Source organism: Oncorhynchus mykiss, chromosome 2 (assembly GCF_057628025.1).
Source record: "Oncorhynchus mykiss isolate SJ-2025 chromosome 2, ASM5762802v1, whole genome shotgun sequence".
NCBI lineage: Eukaryota > Metazoa > Chordata > Actinopteri > Salmoniformes > Salmonidae > Oncorhynchus > Oncorhynchus mykiss.
The window spans coordinates 57,668,548-57,686,371 of record NC_143023.1 but is presented as its reverse complement, the minus strand read 5'-3'; the positions used below and the strand labels follow the sequence as shown (position 1 = coordinate 57,686,371).

Genomic DNA, 17,824 nt, shown 5'->3' with positions numbered 1-17,824 from the left:
CAAGTGACTAATTTAAGTCAAGGAATGTTCATTGATGGTCTCCACAACTGATGCAAGGCAAGTTGTTCAATTTACCGTTAACTAAACTAGTCCTACATATCCGCTTGTGTTCAATTAAGGGTTGGAGCATCTTAACAGAGCCAATAGTATGTGAAGGCATGCTATCGGGGGATGTAAGTATTTTATCATGTTTTCTGAATTATGATTATTATTTTTATGGAATTTGTTATTGAATGTTTTATGCGGGGATGTCAGCATTTGTACAATTTGGCCCATGGTTTTAAGGGAAAGAAGTGTGAGACTGTGGAATTGTCAATGCAACAGTATATTTGACAAACTGGAGGACATTTTTTTTTTTTTTTTTAAGGTAAAAGATCAAACAATAGGGGTGTTCATTGAAACCAGTCATTCTGACACATACAATAGACCACAGGTGGCCAGAGGATACTTTTACCACGTTTGGTTATTAAATACTGGTTACGTTTTAGACAATAGTAGTAGGTTAAGCACGATAAGGACATGTGCATGTGACTACTGGCAGCCAAGTTTAAAACTACAGTTAAAGACCCACTCCAGCCTCCCTAGAACTTAATTTATCACCTGATTCACTTAACAAAATAGGTGGTCCATTGCTCCTCTATTGTTCCTGCAAGCAAAGGGAAAATCCGATGACATCAGAGTGCACCATCAGACCAACTCCTTGTTTTGGCAAACTCTTGAATTTTGCAATTGTGTTAAAAAAATAATAATTTAAACTATTTTGCTCAAAACATGTCATTTTTTTTACCCCTAAATGTGTGTACTGTATTTATACTTGAAATATTGTTTTTCAATGGGAAAAGTAAAAAATACAGCTGGAGTGGGACTTTTCAGTGGCAGTGATGGTCTCAATCATCACTACAGTACTTGTATCTATTCCGTCCCCACCAACGCACAATATAGTAGACACACACATCCCCAACCCCTAGCCTCTATCCCAACACGCTTCTTGACAGCACCTTTAAATGTGACAGTCTAAAACTAGCAGGTGTTGTGGCAACGTTGATTCCAGACAATTATAGTTTATCTCTAGGTTAATTATACAGTTATCAGGACCATCAGCCCAACAACCTCTTGTCCACCTTGCCCATCAATTCTCTCAACAACATGATTTCCTGTCCGTGGAATCGGAGCCATGGATAGGATGGGAGTTTGGGAAGTGTGGGGAGGCCTGTGAGTGTTCGTCTGTGATGGTCAGGCCGTTCCTAACCATCAGCTCCCGGGCCATTAGCACGAAGGCTGCCTCCACATTCTGGGCCTCCTTGGCTGAGGTTTCCAAGGCGGCCAGCGCACCCTTCCCTTCAGCCAGAGTACAGGCATCCTCAAACAGCACTTGTCTCTCCGACTGCAGATCCGACTTGTTCCCTAGGAGAAAAGAGCAGACAATGGAAATTGATATTTTTATTTGAGAAATAGACGACTGTTGATTGCTTGGAAGAATCTATTTATAAGCTCAAGGTAAGTGTCAGACAATTTTCTCTCACCCACCGGTAACGATGAGCACCACATCTGTTATGTCATTATTACAACTGCTCAGTAGGCTTTATAACAGAGTTTGACTAAAGCCACGTGTTGCCTGTGTCTCTCCCACCCACCAATGAGGATGAGAACAACGCTAGCAGCCCCGTACTGCTCCACTTCCTGGATCCAGTGTGTCACAGATTCAAACGTTGGACGCCGTGTGATGTCATAAGCCACTATAGCACCGTGGGCACTGCGGTAATAACTCTGGGTGATTGTGCGGAAACGCTCCTGTCCAGCTGTGTCCCACACCTGCAGCTGAGGAGACAAGAAACAACACCCACTTTAGCTGGAGAACACACACTACACCAATTTCTTATACACACACTCTCAGGCCAGGTTAAGGAACAAAGGGTCAGTTGAAACCCACCCATAGCCTTTTCCCCAACCCTCTGGTAGAACAAGATAGGTGTAAACATGGAGAGCGCTCCCCTAAGCACATTGAAAGATTAGCTGGACACAGCACCACATGCTTACACCTATCCAGTCGCTTCGGCAAACACTAAAGGGCAAAGGACTGTGGGTTGGATGTCTATGCATCCCTGTGCAGGAGAGACCGGTACAGGGAGGTTTTAATTGATTTCATTTATGGATGAGATGTTTTTCAGGGTGGTCCAAAAACATCCAACCCATCCTCCAAATACACAGACCTAGGAAAACACACTTATATTGTCCATACAATTATACAGTCACTTGATACACACCCAGAAAACACACACACTCACAGCGGGGCGATCCAAAGTTACAGTTTGACCTCTCCCGTTCCTTAAAACAAACAAAAAAGTGCTGAAGACTTCTTTGCTTTTGAGGAAAAGCAGAGGCAGAACAATTTACACTGTGTAAAGACACAATTAAGCTAGCTAGGCCTATCGACATTAACGAAATACCGGACGGAACAAAGACAACATCTCCTGTACTTAACATCGAAAAATGTGATAAACAATCATCCCAGAAATCTACACATATTTCCTTACCTTGACCTTCCTGCCATCAATGTCCATGGTGCGTACGGTGAAGTCCACCCCGATAGTGTTTTGTTGTTTCTCCATGAAGACACCAGACTTAAAGCTCTGGACCACGCAGGTCTTCCCCACGTCCGAGTCTCCCACCAGGATGATCTTAAAGAGGAAGTCGAAGGAGTCGTCCTGCTCCGGCCCAGAGGACTGCATGGTGAGGGGTCGACACAGGGAGAGTCTGAGAGACAAAACTAAAATAGGGCCAGGTCGAGATGCCCTGCAGCAGCGATAGAACTGGTTCTCTACTGTGTAAGTTGTTAGCTGCGTCAATAACAGTTGAAACTGTTGACAGAGATGGTCACATCCTAGTCAAAAACACGAAGAGAACCCTTCCTCAAGAGGAGCTAAAGAAGTACATGAACATTTCCTACTAAAACGGTGTCCCTTCTATGCAGATTGTCTTATATTTCTTTTTAAACTGGCTGCTATACAGAAAACAAATTGTTGGCCAAAACAAGAATATCACGGCTTGTTAGTCCCCTGTTTATAACCATAGCCTGTTTCTTCTTCATTATTTTTTCTTGTCAGAAGTTGTATTGAAGATAAGGCTTCAATAGGCTGTATCCTCTACTTCTACAGGTGTTCTCTACTCAGCCCCTCTTCGGGTATTTCTTCAGGTGTCCATCTCCCAAAGTGAGCTCATTCCACACACAAATAAAACATCACATTCGAAACAATGTCACAATTAAAGGTGTTCTGGAAGGCTTCCAAAAGGTCCACGTTTCAAGTCTTCGCCCTTTTCAAAGGTTGTGTACATCAAATCACTCCCATTCTTTGTGCTCAGACCTCCAACTGTTTCCCTGCACAGTTGGTGTTCTTATGCCCTTTATACCATATTTCTCTCTCTACTCTGTTGTTCTCCCCACTCTCATTCGTTCACAGACAGCTACGGTACACCCCTTACCTTTCCTGGCAGGTGTGATTTCCAGTTGCCTGCCCACCTGCACCACTGCATCTTGGGAATTGTAGTTTTCCGGGCAAGGTCCAGGGTCTGTGAGGACAGGAAGGAGGGATCAGTCGCAGCGGTCACATTTAAGACTTTTCTCTAGGTTCTTGCAAGGCTCACTGGGTACACATCCTTAAGTCAATAGAGGGAGCCACTCCTGTAGTTAAGCTGCTCGTGGCGAAATGTAAACACAATAATTTTGTCTTGACAAGTGGCCTTTGGACCCCAGAGAGCTGCATACAAATACTCAGAAACACACAGGCGGCTTCCCCTCTCTCACTATTCGCCACCTCCTGACTGCCGTCAACTAACACATTCCAGTGCATTCAACAGCTAAATATAGAGCAGGCAAGAACACAAGACAACGCTTAAGCGTTTCTCAGTAAACATCTTGTTAATGAGGGTTAATTGAATTTACTGTGTGATGAATCCATTTTACCTCAGGCGCCATACATTGACCTCGCGAGGAGATAAAGTGAAGTGATGAAGAGTCTCCTGTTCTGGAAGTCAGAGACCCCCTCTTTTTTTTCCATTTCTCTCTCTCCACCCACACACGGGTTTGTCGTCATCTCAGCCCACAGAGGCACAAGGCACAGCTGGACACAGAACAATGCGTGCGAGTGTGAGTGGCGCTGTGCACCAAGGCTGGCCTATCTCTGGCCCCAGCCACCATGATCTTCCTCTGAGTGTGTAGTCACATGACGGTTCCACATTAAGCCCTGAAGCCTGAGGAATGTTTATCTTTCACCCACTGACACCATATCTCCTATTATTGCCTTATCTACAGCTGTCTACTGATCAACTCATGTTATGTTAGCATTGTTTTTTTTACTGTGTCTGACAAATAGTTCAAGCATAAGAAATTACACTTGTCAGTCTCCCTCTTTGTCTGCTATCCATTTAGGTTGATAAATCTAAAATGAATTAAAATATCCAGCCCATAGCCATAATATAAATAGCCACAACTAAACAGTACAAACCGTTTTTATTGACATCCCGAACTATGCAAAAAAATGTACATGTCATTAGAAAATTGTTTGTCAGTGAAAGTAACAGAATTTGTAGAAATATTTAGCTTCACATGAATCATAAAATATTCTTTGAGAATTAAGAACCTATACAAATCTGGCCTTAAAAAAATACGCTACCACAACGTGTCTTTTCGATAAGAAATACATGACAACACAGTCAATGGACTAGTGCAACAGTCTACACAGTGCAGTCGGAAAGTATTCAGACCTGGACTTTCCCCACATTTTGTTACGCTACAGCCTTATTTTAAACTGGACTAAATAGCGTTTTTCCTCATCAATCTACACACAATACCACACAGTGACAAAGCGAAAACAGGTTTTTAGAATTTATTGCAAATGTATTAAATAAAAAAAAGACCTATACCATGGTTCACCAACTAGCAGCCCGCAGGTGATTTTATTATTGTTGGACATAAAAGACTGAAAACATCAGCAAATCAGCTCCAAGTGATTTGAATTTTGGCTATCTGTTTCAAAAGATTCACATGCATAAAAGAGAGATATACTGTTTGTGATCTAATTCAAATGTAAGCAAGGTTTGAAATTATCCGATTTTTTTGTCAAATGTTTTATCGGTTTGGGCTTCGTGCGGTCAATTTGCAGTCTACAAATGATTGGTAATTATATTCCGGCCACCTGATCATCCACTCAAAAAAGTTGATGATCCCTGGTATGTACATTAGCATGGTCACCTCCCCTGTGTCCTCTCACAGTACCATAAAGCGCCTAAACACTGATCTAAGGTCAGTTTTGTGGTTTCCCCGGAGGTTAGATCTGAGGATAGTACTCTAGATCTGTTTCCAAGGTGAACCTCTACTGGAGCGGTCATCTCCTCTGCAGGCGAGCTGCCGAGCTTACAGTGTATCTGAGTCTGAATGGGATGCTGGGGCTGTTCTGGTACTTGGGTTGACTTGGCCGTTTCCTGTGAGAAGTCTTCTTCACTGGTGTTTTCTCTGGTGGCGGGACGTGGATGGGCTTCCATGGGATTGGGTTGTAGAAGCTGGGAGATGGGTACGTTACATTGTCATAGCCACCTGGGAGAAGACACAAAATACACTTACTTTACAAAATCAAAACTTGCTTTAAAATATACATGCACGACTGTACAACTACATGTGTGTGGCAATAAAACATCTTATTGTTACATTTTTTTAATTGACATTTTCCAGAAGGTGAATATGAGATTGAACAACCCTAAACCGGGTGAAGACCGTTATGTTACCTCGAGGGCAGCCGGGTGCATTGGGACTGGGTCGGCTCTTGTCCTGGGCACGAAGCCATTCCTTAAAGTTTTCCTCTGCTCTCTGTCTGCGCTCCCTCTCCTGAGCCTCTCTGCTGGCTGCCTCCTCCTGTTACAACACAATTGCCCCAATCTCAGCAGCTGAGCACCTCACAACTAATTTCCAGGGAAACCAAAGCAGTTGTGGTCAGAAAGATTGAAACGCATGTTGAAACGGACATTTCCAGGAATTTTCCACATGAACTTGCATTCAGAGTAACAAACTACTGTATAATGCAATTACATGGTTTCGTTCTGTGTTGCTGAAGATTAGTTAGCAACGACAGAAGAGAGAGAGCACAGGAATATTTAGCAAATGGCTAATATGTCGATCTCTTCCAACAACTGTACTTTAATGTAGAGAGCAAACCAACAAAACATTTCAGATATTTTAATTTGTTTACTGTCCTGAATACATCTCTGAATACACAAGGCTACTGTGAAAGAACCTACCTTCGCTCTCCTCTCGCTCTCCATTTTCTCCAGGTTCTTCCTCCGTAGCCACTCTCTGTACTTCTCTGCTGCTTTCTGTTCAATCTCCCTCTGCTTCTGCTGCTGCCTCTGCATCTCCTTCTGCTCTTTTCTCTCCTTCAGCAATTTCTCCTGCTTCTCCTGGGGATGCCAAACAATCACAAAAACATGACTTACCCCTTTAGGTGCAGATATAACGTATGCATGAGAAAGCATACAACTGCATTGTTCCTCTCTGGAACTTTGTTAATAACCGAGTCAAAAGAAGGGGGGGGGGGGGGGGGGTTCTTAACCTGTTCTTTCTTCATCTGCAGCCACTCCTGGATCTTCTCCTCCACCACCATCTTCTTCTTCTGCTGCTCTCTCTCCTGTTCCTCATTCCTCTCCCTCAGTAGGCGCTCCTAACAAATAACACTCGTCAGCCTCACAGTCATACTCAATTGCTTCCATGTATAGACATTTGCAACCCTAATTTACAGAAAGTATAAAATGTTAGAAAAACATAAATGATCACGTTCTGACTCCAATGCTAACAGGAGTTGCCAAACAGAAGAAGAAACTAAAAAGATACGACTGCGCACCTCTTCTGCTTTCTTTTCTATTCTGAGTCTCTCCTCTTTGGCTTTGCAGACCAGCCACCTCTCCCAGGCAGAGAGACATGCCTCTGGATCCTCCGCCTCAGTTACTGCTCTCCTCTCTGGGGGCTTCTGTTGTGGATCATCTCTGAAACACACACGCTCAACTCTGAGCATAACTTTGTGCACAAACCCTACAGTTAAGCCTACTAGAGCTAATTCTGTGCACCCGTCATTCATACATCTAATTTTGGTCTGTGGCACTTCCATTGAAACAGTCTCATCAAATTGTTTAGCGTCATCAACCCTTTTTAATTGCTTGTTGATGAGGGGACCCTAACTAAAGAGCATGTGGCGCGAACAAAAATATTGCTGACTGTCTGCTGAATCCAGATGGGTAACACTGCTCGTGTACACCAACCATACCTGATGGGTGAGAGGGGTCTGGCGTCATCACTCTGTGTGGCTGAGGTGTCTATCTGATGTACGTGGTGAGCTGCAGACAGGTCCTCATCACTCTCATAGCTGTCATGGTAGATGGGGGAGAGCAGAGAGTAGGTGGAGTCGCCTGTTGAGTCATAGTCCACACTCTTGGACCGGTGCAGTTCCCTGCCGCTGTCCTGGTAAGTCTTCAGAGGAGTCGAGCTGAAACTCTTGGAGGCGGAGGCAGGAAAGCTTGACATCTTTCCCCCTGTTATCATACAAACATGTGATTTTTTTTTTTTTTTAAACGAGCACAAAGCATTTTAAAATGTATTTTGTGGATACTCACTCTAATGTATTGAGCAGTCACAAATAAGGAATGCAGACAGAGTTAAACAGGAGCAGCTATGTAGCGAGCATTATGACGAGCGATCATTGTGATGAACAAGCATTATGATAAACACACATGGCTACTAAACGGAACCCAAACCGTCTGCGCGCGTGCGCCGTCGTGCGCTATTGTGCATAAATGTATTTTGTCCCCCCACACCAAACGTGATCACGACATGCAGGTTAAAATATCAAAACAAACTCTGAACCAATGACATTAATTTGGGGACAGGTCAAAAAGCAATAAACATGTATGGCAATTTCGCTAGTTAGCTTGCACTTGCTAGCTAATTTGTCCTATTTAGCAAGCTTGCTGTTGCTAGCTAATTTGTCCTGGGATATAAACATTGAGTTGTTATTTTACCTGAAATGCACAAGGACCTCTACTCCGACAATTAATCCACACATAAAACGGCCAACCGAATCATTTCTAGTCATCTCTCCTCCTTCCAGGCTTTTTCATCTTTGAAATTACATGGGGATCGCATCTAAACTTTCATAGTATTACCATGACAACCGGCAACAAAGTTAGTCTTTCAACCACCCACGTGGGTATAACCAATGAGGAGATGGCACGTGGGTACCAACTAATATAAACCAATGAGGAGATGGGAGAGGCAGGACTTTCAGCGCGATCTGTTTCAGAAATAGGAATGACATCTATTTTACATGCTGAACAGACCGGACACGTCGCGTGCACGAGCGGCGCAAAATAAATGTAGAAATCTATGTTAGTCAATTATTGCACCCACACTGCTCGCGAGAGACTACGACACCAAGGGCTAAAATAGAAGTCGTTCCTATTTCTGACGCAGATCACGCTGAAAGTCCTGCCTCTCCCATCTCCTCATTGGTTTATAGAAGCAGGTACACACGTGCCATCTCCTCATTGGTTATACCCACGTGGGTGATTGAAAGACAAATTTTGTTGCCGGTTGTCGTGGTAATACAATGATAGTTTAGTTGCGTTCACCATATAAGTTCAACAATGAAAAAGCCTGGAAGGAGGAGAGATGACTAGAAACGATTCGGTTTACCGTTTTATGTGTGGATTAATTTGTCAGAGTAGAGAACCTTGTGCAGTTCAGGTAAAATAACAACTCAATGTGTATATCCCAGGACAAATTAGCTAGCAAGTGCACGCTAACTAGCTAAATTGCCATACATGTTTAATGCTTTTCGACCTGTCCCCAAATTAATGTCATTGGTTCAGAGTTTGTTTTGATATTTTAACCTGCATGTCGTGATCGCGTTTGGTGTGGGGGGACAAAATACATGTATGCACGATAGCGCAAGAGCGCAGTCGGTTTGGGTTCCGTGTTAGCCCTTGGCATCCCAGACGCTCGTTGGCGCGCGCGAGCAGTGTGGGTGCAATAATTTAATAACATGGATTTCTAAATTTATTTTGCGACGCTCTCGCACGCGACGTGTCCGGTCTGGTCAGCATATAACGCCCATGAAGCTCCGATTCGAACCCCTATTCACCAGTTCTGCCAGCGTTATAACGTCAACATATGTTCGCTGATCACCATATATGGAGTTCCGCTAAGCAACTATATTCATTTACTCTCGTAGCGCCCAGTATGTACTTCCAAGAAAGGTCTAAATAAAAATGTACAAGTAACCGGAAAATTCCTCTTCAGCACCTCCAATGTACTGTGTTGAGTTGTTGTAGACTTCTGACCTGTGCGTGGCAGTAATTATTGATTTCCATTGGCATTGTTGGAGGTGCCGAATAAAACATTGTTCAATTGCTTGTAAATGTTGTATTTAGACCTTTTTGGGAAGTACATACCAGCCGTAACGGGACTAAATTACGATAGTTGCTAAGCGAAACTCGATATTTCGTGATAAACGAACGTATTTTGACATTATAACGCTTGCAGAGTTGGTGAATGGGAGTTTGAACGGAGCGATCTGGGCGTTAGATACTGGTTCAAAGTTATCGTAGCTATTTGCAGGGCCCGATCAGCCTTAGCAGACTGTTATTGCAGCTCAGATCAATTATGTTAAAAGGCCCAGACAGCTAGCTAATCCTCTGGCAATAACCTCCCTTGGCACTGGCCAGTTAACGCGATACGTAGCACTGTATGAAGTAGCTACTTACCTACAGACAGTTAGCAAATTAGCTAGTTACTAGCTTGTTTTCCAGCTAGCTAACGTTAGATTATCATACCATTTTGCTTGTCATTAGCAATGCAATAGCATCTAGCTCGACTACACAATAAACATTTGGCTTATATTAATCTTTTTACCTAGGTCTTCACACACCTCTTCCCTTCTGTTTACTTGGTTGTGATTGCAAACAACTTTATTTTCCCATGATACACCACACAATCTCTCACCAATCACCAACGCGGAACGCGACGCTCCTAGTAGACGCTGAGCGGTATCCATGGCGACATCATGGAGAAGAGGGTCGTCACGGTCATGAACGTCAGATTTGACTTGTAGTAGGTTAGAACTTCCGCCGCAAGCTAGGATAATTAACTAATTTGCATTTTTAGGATGATTAGGTTAAGGGTTAGGTCTATCTAAAATACAAAACAAATATCTAATTTATTTTTTTTTTAAGCCGGATCACATCTTGCCATGACTGTCATAACTATATAGTTAAATTCAAAGGGGCTTAAATGTATGTATGGGCAACATTGTTTACATTGCCAAAGCAAGTGAAATAAACAACAAAAAACAACAAAATAACAATTCTAAATTATCAGTAAGCATTGCACTCTAAAAGGTTTAAAGTAAAGACATGTCAAGTGTTATATTGTGCAAATAGTTGTAGTACGAATAGTAGGGGAAGACAAGTAAACAGATTAATATTGGATGTATTTACAATGTTGTTTGTGCTCCACTGGTTGCCCTGTTTTCATGGCAACGGGCAGGGTTGGGTAAATTACTTTCTAAATGTAAGCCATTACAGTTACTAGTTACCTGTCCAAAATTGTAATCAGAAACAACTTTTGAATTACCCAAACTCAGTAACGTAATCTGATTACTTTCCCCTTAAGAGGCATTAGAAGACAAAAATGTAGGTTACCAATTGAACAACATCTATTGCAGGATAAATGAATGTTAAAGTTTACACAGCTGGCCATATACAGTGGGGCAAAAAAGTATTTAGTCAGCCACCAATTGTGCAAGTTCTCCCACTTAAAAAGATGAGAGGCCTGCAATGTTCATCATAGGTACACTTCAACTATGACAGACAAAATAAGAAGAAAAAAATCCAGAAAATCACATTGTAGGATTTTTAATGAATTTATTTGCAAATTATGGTGGAAAATAAGTATTTGGTCAATAACAAAAGTTTATCTCAATACTTTGTTAAATACCTTTTGTTGGCAATGACAGAGGTCAAACGTTTTCTGTAAGTCTTCACAAGGTTTTCACACACTGTTGCTGGTATTTTGGCCCATTCCTCCATGCAGATCTCCTCTAGAGCAGTGGTGATTTGGGGCTGTTGCTGGGCAACACTGACTTTCAACTCCCTCCAAAGATTTTCTATGGGGTTGAGATCTGGAGACTGGCTAGGCCACTCCAGGACCTTGAAATGCTTCTTACGAAGCCACTCCTTCGTTGCCCGGGCGGTGTGTTTGGGATCATTGTCATGCTGAAAGACCCAGCCACGTTTCATCTTCAATGCCCTTGCTGATGGAAGGAGGTTTTCACTCAAAATCTCACGATACACGGCCCCATTCATTCTTTCCTTTACACGGATCAGTCGTCCTGGTCCCTTTGCAGAAAAACAGCCCCAAAGCATGATGTTTCCACCCCCATGCTTCACAGTAGGTATGGTGTTCTTTGGATGCACTCAGCATTCTTTGTCCTCTAAACACAACAAGTTTTTGAGTTTTTACCAAAAAGTTATATTTTGGTTTCATCTGACCATATGACATTCTCCCAATCTTCTTCTGGATCATCCAAATGCTCTCTAGCAAACTTCAGACGGGATTGGACATGTACTGGCTTAAGCAGTGGGACATGTCTGGCACCGCAGGATTTGAGTCCCTGACGGCGTAGTGTGTTACTGATGGTAGGCTTTGTTACTTTGGTCCCAGCTCTCTGCAGGTCATTCACTAGGTCCCCCCGTGTGGTTCTGGGATTTTTGCTCACCATTCTTGTGATAATTTTGACCCCACGGGGTGAGATCTTGTGTGGAGCCCCAGATCGAGGGAGATTATCAGTGGTCTTGTATGTCTTCCATTTCCTAATAATTGCTCCCACAGTTGATTTCTTCAAACCAAGCTGCTTACCTATTGCAGATTCAGTCATCCCAGCCTGGTGCAGGTCTACAATTTTGTTTCTGGTGTCCTTTGACAGCTCTTTGGTCTTGGCCATCGTGGAGTTTGGAGTGTGACTGTTTGAGGTTGTGGACAGGTGTCTTTTATACTGATAACAAGTTCAAACAGGTGCCATTAATACAGGTAACGAGTGGAGGACAGAGGAGCCTCTTAAAGAAGAAGTTACAGATCTGTGAGAGCCAGAAATCTTGCTTGTTTGTAGGCGACCAAATACTTATTTTCCACCATATTTAGCAAATAAATTCATTAAAAATCCTACAATGTGATTTTCTGGATTTTTTTTCTCATTTTGTCTGTCATAGTTGAAGTGTACCTATGATGAAAATGACAGGCCTCTCTCATATTTTTAAGTGGGAGAACTTGCACAATTGGTGGCTGACTAAATACTTTTTTGCCCCACTGTATGGATGCAAAATTTAACTTTATGGGTTGGTTATGTAGGCTTCTTCTAACCCATCGCTTTCTGCTACATATAATATGATTAAATTATATCTTTACATTTAAAACCAAAGTCTATCAGAATTCCAGTCATTCCAATAAATTCTTGGTCTTCAAGAATAAGACTTGGAAAAATGGAAGTATAGATTCGACAAATTGTTTTACCTGAGCATGACCTCAATACTAAGGACTTATTATCCAGCCCTACTCTGTTGTACATGGAGGACTGATTGGGCTCATTGGTTTGAGTTGAAAATTAAATGCTGCGCTCATGGAATGGCATGCTTTGATCACTACTGAAAAGTACTATTTACATGTGAAAAATGAATGGCATATGCTGCATTTGCTATAAGCCTATTGTTGACCTTTAGTTGGTGACACTTTGACATGTTGATAATATGCAGCTGTTTAAAGGGCAAATCCACAGACTAAACAATAATAAAACGGTCACCCCGTCTCTGTTTTGGTAAAAAAAAAACTGAGGGATGGACCTGGAGAAATGTAACCACTCTCAGATTAATAGACAGAGCTATGGACTGACCATCCATGATATCAAAATGGTTGTTTTAACCATGTTATGAGGCTATACAGTGTTTGTTTACTTTTACAATGTTTAAAAACATTGGGGAAAAACACGGTTATATATTGGGTTCTCCCGGAGTGTGACAGTTGAACTAAGCTCATGAGGCATTTATAAGTTGTTTTAGAACATCTACTCATTCAAGGGTTTTTCTTTATTTTTACTATTTTCTACATTGTAGAATAATAGTGAAGACATCAAAACTATGAAATAACACATATGGAATCATGTAGTAATCAAAAAAGTGTTAAACAAATCAGAATGTTTTGTATTTGAGATTCTTCAAAGTAGCCACCCTTTGCCTTGATGACAGCTTTGCAGTCTTGCACCCTCTCCCCTCAGAACACCCTCAATTCGTCGGGGCATAGACTCTACAAGGTGACAAGTGTTCCACAGGGATGCTGGCCCATGTTGACACCAATGCTTCCCAAAGTTGTGTCAAGTTGACAGTATGTTCCTTGGGTGGTGGACCATGCTTGAAACACACAGGAAACTGTTGAGCGTGAAAAACCCAGCAGCGTTGTAGTTCTTGACACAAACTAGTGCATCTGGCACCTACTACCCCGTTCAAAGGCACTTATCTTGCCCATTCACCCTCTGAATAGCACACATACACAACCCATGTCTCAATTGTATCAAGGCTTAAAAATCCTTCTTTAACTCTGCAAAGCTACCTCCAGAACAAGATTCATGACAGAAAACACTAACCTGCGAGCGTGGGGTAGTGATTTTGGTACGAGACAGCCACATCAACACGCCCCCATTCCACTCTTCCTCCCAGTAGCAGGTTTCAGACAGAGCCACTTTGCACAGATCCTGGTGATAGTAGGTGAACCTTGTCACTCCATGTTATCTCCTTGTTTCTTTTTTTATATGAATTTATTTGATTTATTACTCCAACAATAACAACCCAACATAAACAAAAGACAATAAACAGACACACAAATTTCAACAAAATGACATCACACCTTCTCAGACCCACATGTTCCCACCGCAACCATACATGTCTCACAACCACACTACCCCTCATCCTTCATCCCCTGGAACATTCCAGTGCTTGTAGCACTCTATTCCATATCTGACTTCAAATTGCACTGTTCTATTTTTCTTCGTAGCCCCACACCTTTTCAATACTTAAATGCTGGACAGAGAGAGGGTTGCACATGCTGTGTTGGGATCCACATCCATGCTAGGACTGCAGGAGTCTGTGAAAGAGGTTGTAGAAGATACTGGGCCAGTGCAGCGTGTATGTGAGTGAGAGAAAGATGGGAGGAGGGAAAGAGAGCAAGAGAGAGAAGAGAGAGAGGTAGAAAGGGGAAGGTTGAGAGAGACCGAGGGAAGGAGATAGATAAAGAGGGATGGGGAAAGTCCTTGTAAAATTCAAAGAGAGAGATAAATGCACACCTGTCGTAGAAGATTTTGGCCTTTCTAGGGAGTTTTTCCTAGCCACCGTGCTTCTACACCTGCATTGCTTGTTGTTTGGGGTTTAGGCTGGGTTTCTGTACAGCACTTTGAGATATCAGCTGATGTACGAAGGGCTATATAAATACATTTGATTTTGATTTGATTTGAAGATGGAGCAGATAATCAACAAATTTGATTTTTTATTTTTATTACTTTACTCCAAAAGTTTGAAGATGTATTGGTCCTAAAGGTGGAGGAAGGAGACAAGCATTCAAAGACAGGATGAGGTGGGATGAATGAGTACTCACCCTGGTCAGTGAGCAGAGGCAGCTGAACTCTAGGAAGGCAGTGTGAGGGCCACCTTCACAGGCTGCAGGGTCATGGAGAGGTCCTGGACAAACGTGTCCGTACTGACATCATCCTGCATTTGGACAATCTGCATAGAGAGAGGAAGGGAAGGAGGGAGAAAGAGGCAGGGACAAAAAAATGGAGAAGGGGAGAGATCAGATCAATTGGAAAATATGATTATGAACAATAAGAAACGTTTTATACCAGACTGTGAGAAGAAATTAACTGTGTACTTATTTTGCAGCCTGGAGGTAATAGCCAATTTCACTGGGTAATGGTCCTGGGTCATCATGGCAATGCGGGTAAGCGCCTCCCTATCTAGCTGTAAGTCCTCCATCCATCTACTTTGTGGATAGATTACTCAGTTCAGTCTCTCACACTCACTCACTCACGAGCTGAAAGGTGAAAACAACTTCAGAAAACTAAAAAAGGGCTTGAACCCCAGCCTTCTAGTACCTTTGAAGTAGAAAACACACAGAGCAACCAAGCCAGCACTTGTTCCCAGGGGCTTTGTCAGGATGCGATCCAGCTCGCTGCCAGTTCGGTTGATTGCGTCAATGGTTGTGCCTGTTTTCAATCTTTCCGCAAGGTGGCTCAAACTCTCCGTGCTTGGTAAATGCTCAGTACAATGCTCATGTGCTTTCAAATTGGTCCTGATATTATTCCAGAAACTAACAACATCACTGCTCAAATGAGAGTATCTTTTTCCAAAAATGCGACAACAAAAAGAAAAAAGCGGCATCAGCTCTACTTGAATACACAAGCCATGTCCGTGTAAGATGGTGCCGACAGATATGCTGAAAATTTGCAGTTATTTGTTTTTTTGTGTGTTTTTTCTTACACTATTAACCTCCTGAAGAAGTTGTGTTATTACATACAACCGGAAATAACTTTTGGTATTCAGAGCGGCGGTGACTCAACAGCATTACATCCAAGAATATAACTTTCCCGAGTTTGATCCTTTGTTCGTACCACTCAGAGCAATTTAACTTATTCCAGAGGCTGCTCCAAAACACTGCTGGTGGAGAAGAGGTATTCGGAGTGGACTCCTAGTCCTACTCAGGAGGCGTGCACACCATCCACCACTTCTGAGTATATTACTCGCTAATGTTCAGTCTCTGGATAATAAAGTAGACAAGCTCTGGGCGAGGATCTCCTTCCAGAGAGACATCGGGGATTGCAACATACTCTGTTTCCCGGAAACATGGCTCTCTCGGGATATACTGTCCCCGTCCATACAGACATCTGGGTTCTCAGTACATCGCACAGAAAGGAATAAATAACTCTCAGGGAAGAAGAAAGCCAGGGGTGTATGTTTCATGATTAACTACTCATGGTGTGATTGTGATAACATACAGAAACTCAAGTCATTTTCTTCACCGACCGAGAATACCTCCAACAAATGCCAACCGTATTACCTCCCAAGAGAATTATCTTCGGTTATAGTCACAGCCCTGTATTTTCCCCCTCAAGCCGATAACACGACGACCCTCAAAGAACTACACTGGCCTTTATGCAAACTGGAAACCACATATCCTGAGGCTGCATTTATTGTAGCTGGGGATTGAAACAAAGTAAATTTGAGGAAAATACTACCGAAGTACTACATTGACTGTAGTACTCGCCCTGGTAAAACATTGGACAACTGCTACTCAACTTTTTTAAATGCCCCTGGGAAGGCCCTCCCTTTGGCAAATCTGATCAAGACTCCATTTTGCTCCTCCCTTCCTATATGCAGAAACTCAAACAGGAAGTACCCGTGCTAAGGTCTATTCAATGCTGGTCTGACCAATCGGAATCCATACTTCAAGATTGTTTTTTTTGTTTTGAATTTTACCCCTTTTTCTCCCCAATTTCGTGGTATCCAATTGTTGTAGTAGCTACTATCTTGTCTCATCGCTACAACTCCCGTACGGGCTCGGGAGAGACGAAGGTTGAAAGCCATGCGTCCTCCTATACACAACCCAACCAAGCCGCACTGCTTCTTAACACAGCACGCATCCAACCCGGAAGCCAGCCGCACCAATGCGCCGGAGGAAACACTGTGCACCTGGCCACCTTGGTTAGCGCACACTGCGCCCAACCCGCCACAGGAGTCGCTGGTGCGCGATGAGACAAGGACACCCCTACCGACCAAGCCCTCCCTAACCCGGGCGACGCTAGGCCAATTGTGCGTCGCCCCACGGACCTCCCGGTCACAGCCGGTTATGACAGAGCCTGGGCGCGAACCCAGGGACTCTGACGCTGCAGTACAGCGCCCTAACCACTGCGCCACCCGGGAGGCCTCACTTCAAGATTGTTTTGATCACACGGACCATATGTTCCAGGTAGCCTCTGAAAATAACATCGATGAATACACGGATACAGTGACTGAGTTCATCAGGAAGTGTATAGGAGATGTTGTACCCACTGTGACTATTAAAACCTACCCAAACCAGAAACCATGGATAGATGGCAGCATTCGTGCAAAACTGAAAGTGCGAACCACCGCATTTAACCATGGCAAGGTGACTGGGAATATGGCTGAACACAAACAGTGTAGTTATTCCCTCCGTAAGGCAATCAAACAGGCAAAACATCAGCACAGAGACAAAGTGGAGTTCAATGGTTCAATGGCAATTCAATGGTTCAGACACAAGACATATGTGGCAGGATCTACAGACAATCACAGACTACAAAGGGAAAACCACAGACATCTAACTTCCAAACAAGCTAAACACCTTCTTCGCCCGCTTTGAGGACAACACAGTGCCACCGACGCAGTCCGCTATCAAGGACTGTGGGCTATCCTTCTCCGTGGCCGACGTGAGTAAGACATATAAACGTGTTAACCCTCGCAAGGCTGTTGGCACAGACGGCATCCAAAGTCACATCCTCAGAGAATGCGCACACCAGCTGGCTGTAGTGTTTACGGACATATTAAATCTCTCCCTGTCACAGGGTCTGTGGTTTTTGACTATTGTTTCTTCAGGTTTCTACTGGAGGGCACCATTACCCTGTCTTCTAGTTTCCAGGTTACCCTGATTAATGGTTATTGAATTCACCTGGTTGCC

General features: G+C 43.1%; 2 protein-coding genes across 5 annotated transcripts; both read right to left on the bottom strand.

The window, feature by feature from the left end:
- Positions 1-306: 306 nt before the first annotated feature.
- Positions 307-4,212, bottom strand: LOC110492461 (ras-related protein Rab-19). Its single transcript, XM_021566807.3, has 5 exons — positions 3,962-4,212; positions 3,481-3,567; positions 2,535-2,723; positions 1,635-1,818; positions 307-1,404 (listed from the first exon to the last, which is right to left on the bottom strand). Exons 1-5 carry the CDS (start codon positions 3,971-3,973, stop codon positions 1,139-1,141), a joined length of 738 nt encoding a protein of 245 aa, XP_021422482.3. The 5' UTR covers positions 3,974-4,212; the 3' UTR covers positions 307-1,138.
- A 276-nt stretch (positions 4,213-4,488) lies between these two features.
- ccdc34 (coiled-coil domain containing 34) lies at positions 4,489-10,115 on the bottom strand. 4 transcript variants are annotated; one of them, XR_016487355.1, is made up of 7 exons: positions 9,950-10,099; positions 7,308-7,572; positions 6,888-7,029; positions 6,600-6,707; positions 6,289-6,447; positions 5,779-5,952; positions 4,489-5,590 (listed from the first exon to the last, which is right to left on the bottom strand). XR_016487355.1 is itself a non-coding variant. In XM_090203240.1 (7 exons), exons 2-7 carry the CDS (start codon positions 7,562-7,564, stop codon positions 5,382-5,384), a joined length of 1,002 nt encoding a protein of 333 aa, XP_090059366.1. In that variant the 5' UTR covers positions 7,565-7,572; positions 9,966-10,115; the 3' UTR covers positions 4,489-5,381. The 4 variants fall into 4 exon arrangements, 3 of the variants coding, with proteins under 3 accessions (XP_090059366.1, XP_021422460.3, XP_021422469.3); XM_090203240.1 differs by having other exon boundaries at positions 5,779-5,905; positions 9,966-10,115; XM_021566785.3 differs by having other exon boundaries at positions 5,779-5,905; positions 9,950-10,106.
- Positions 10,116-17,824: the final 7,709 nt, after the last annotated feature.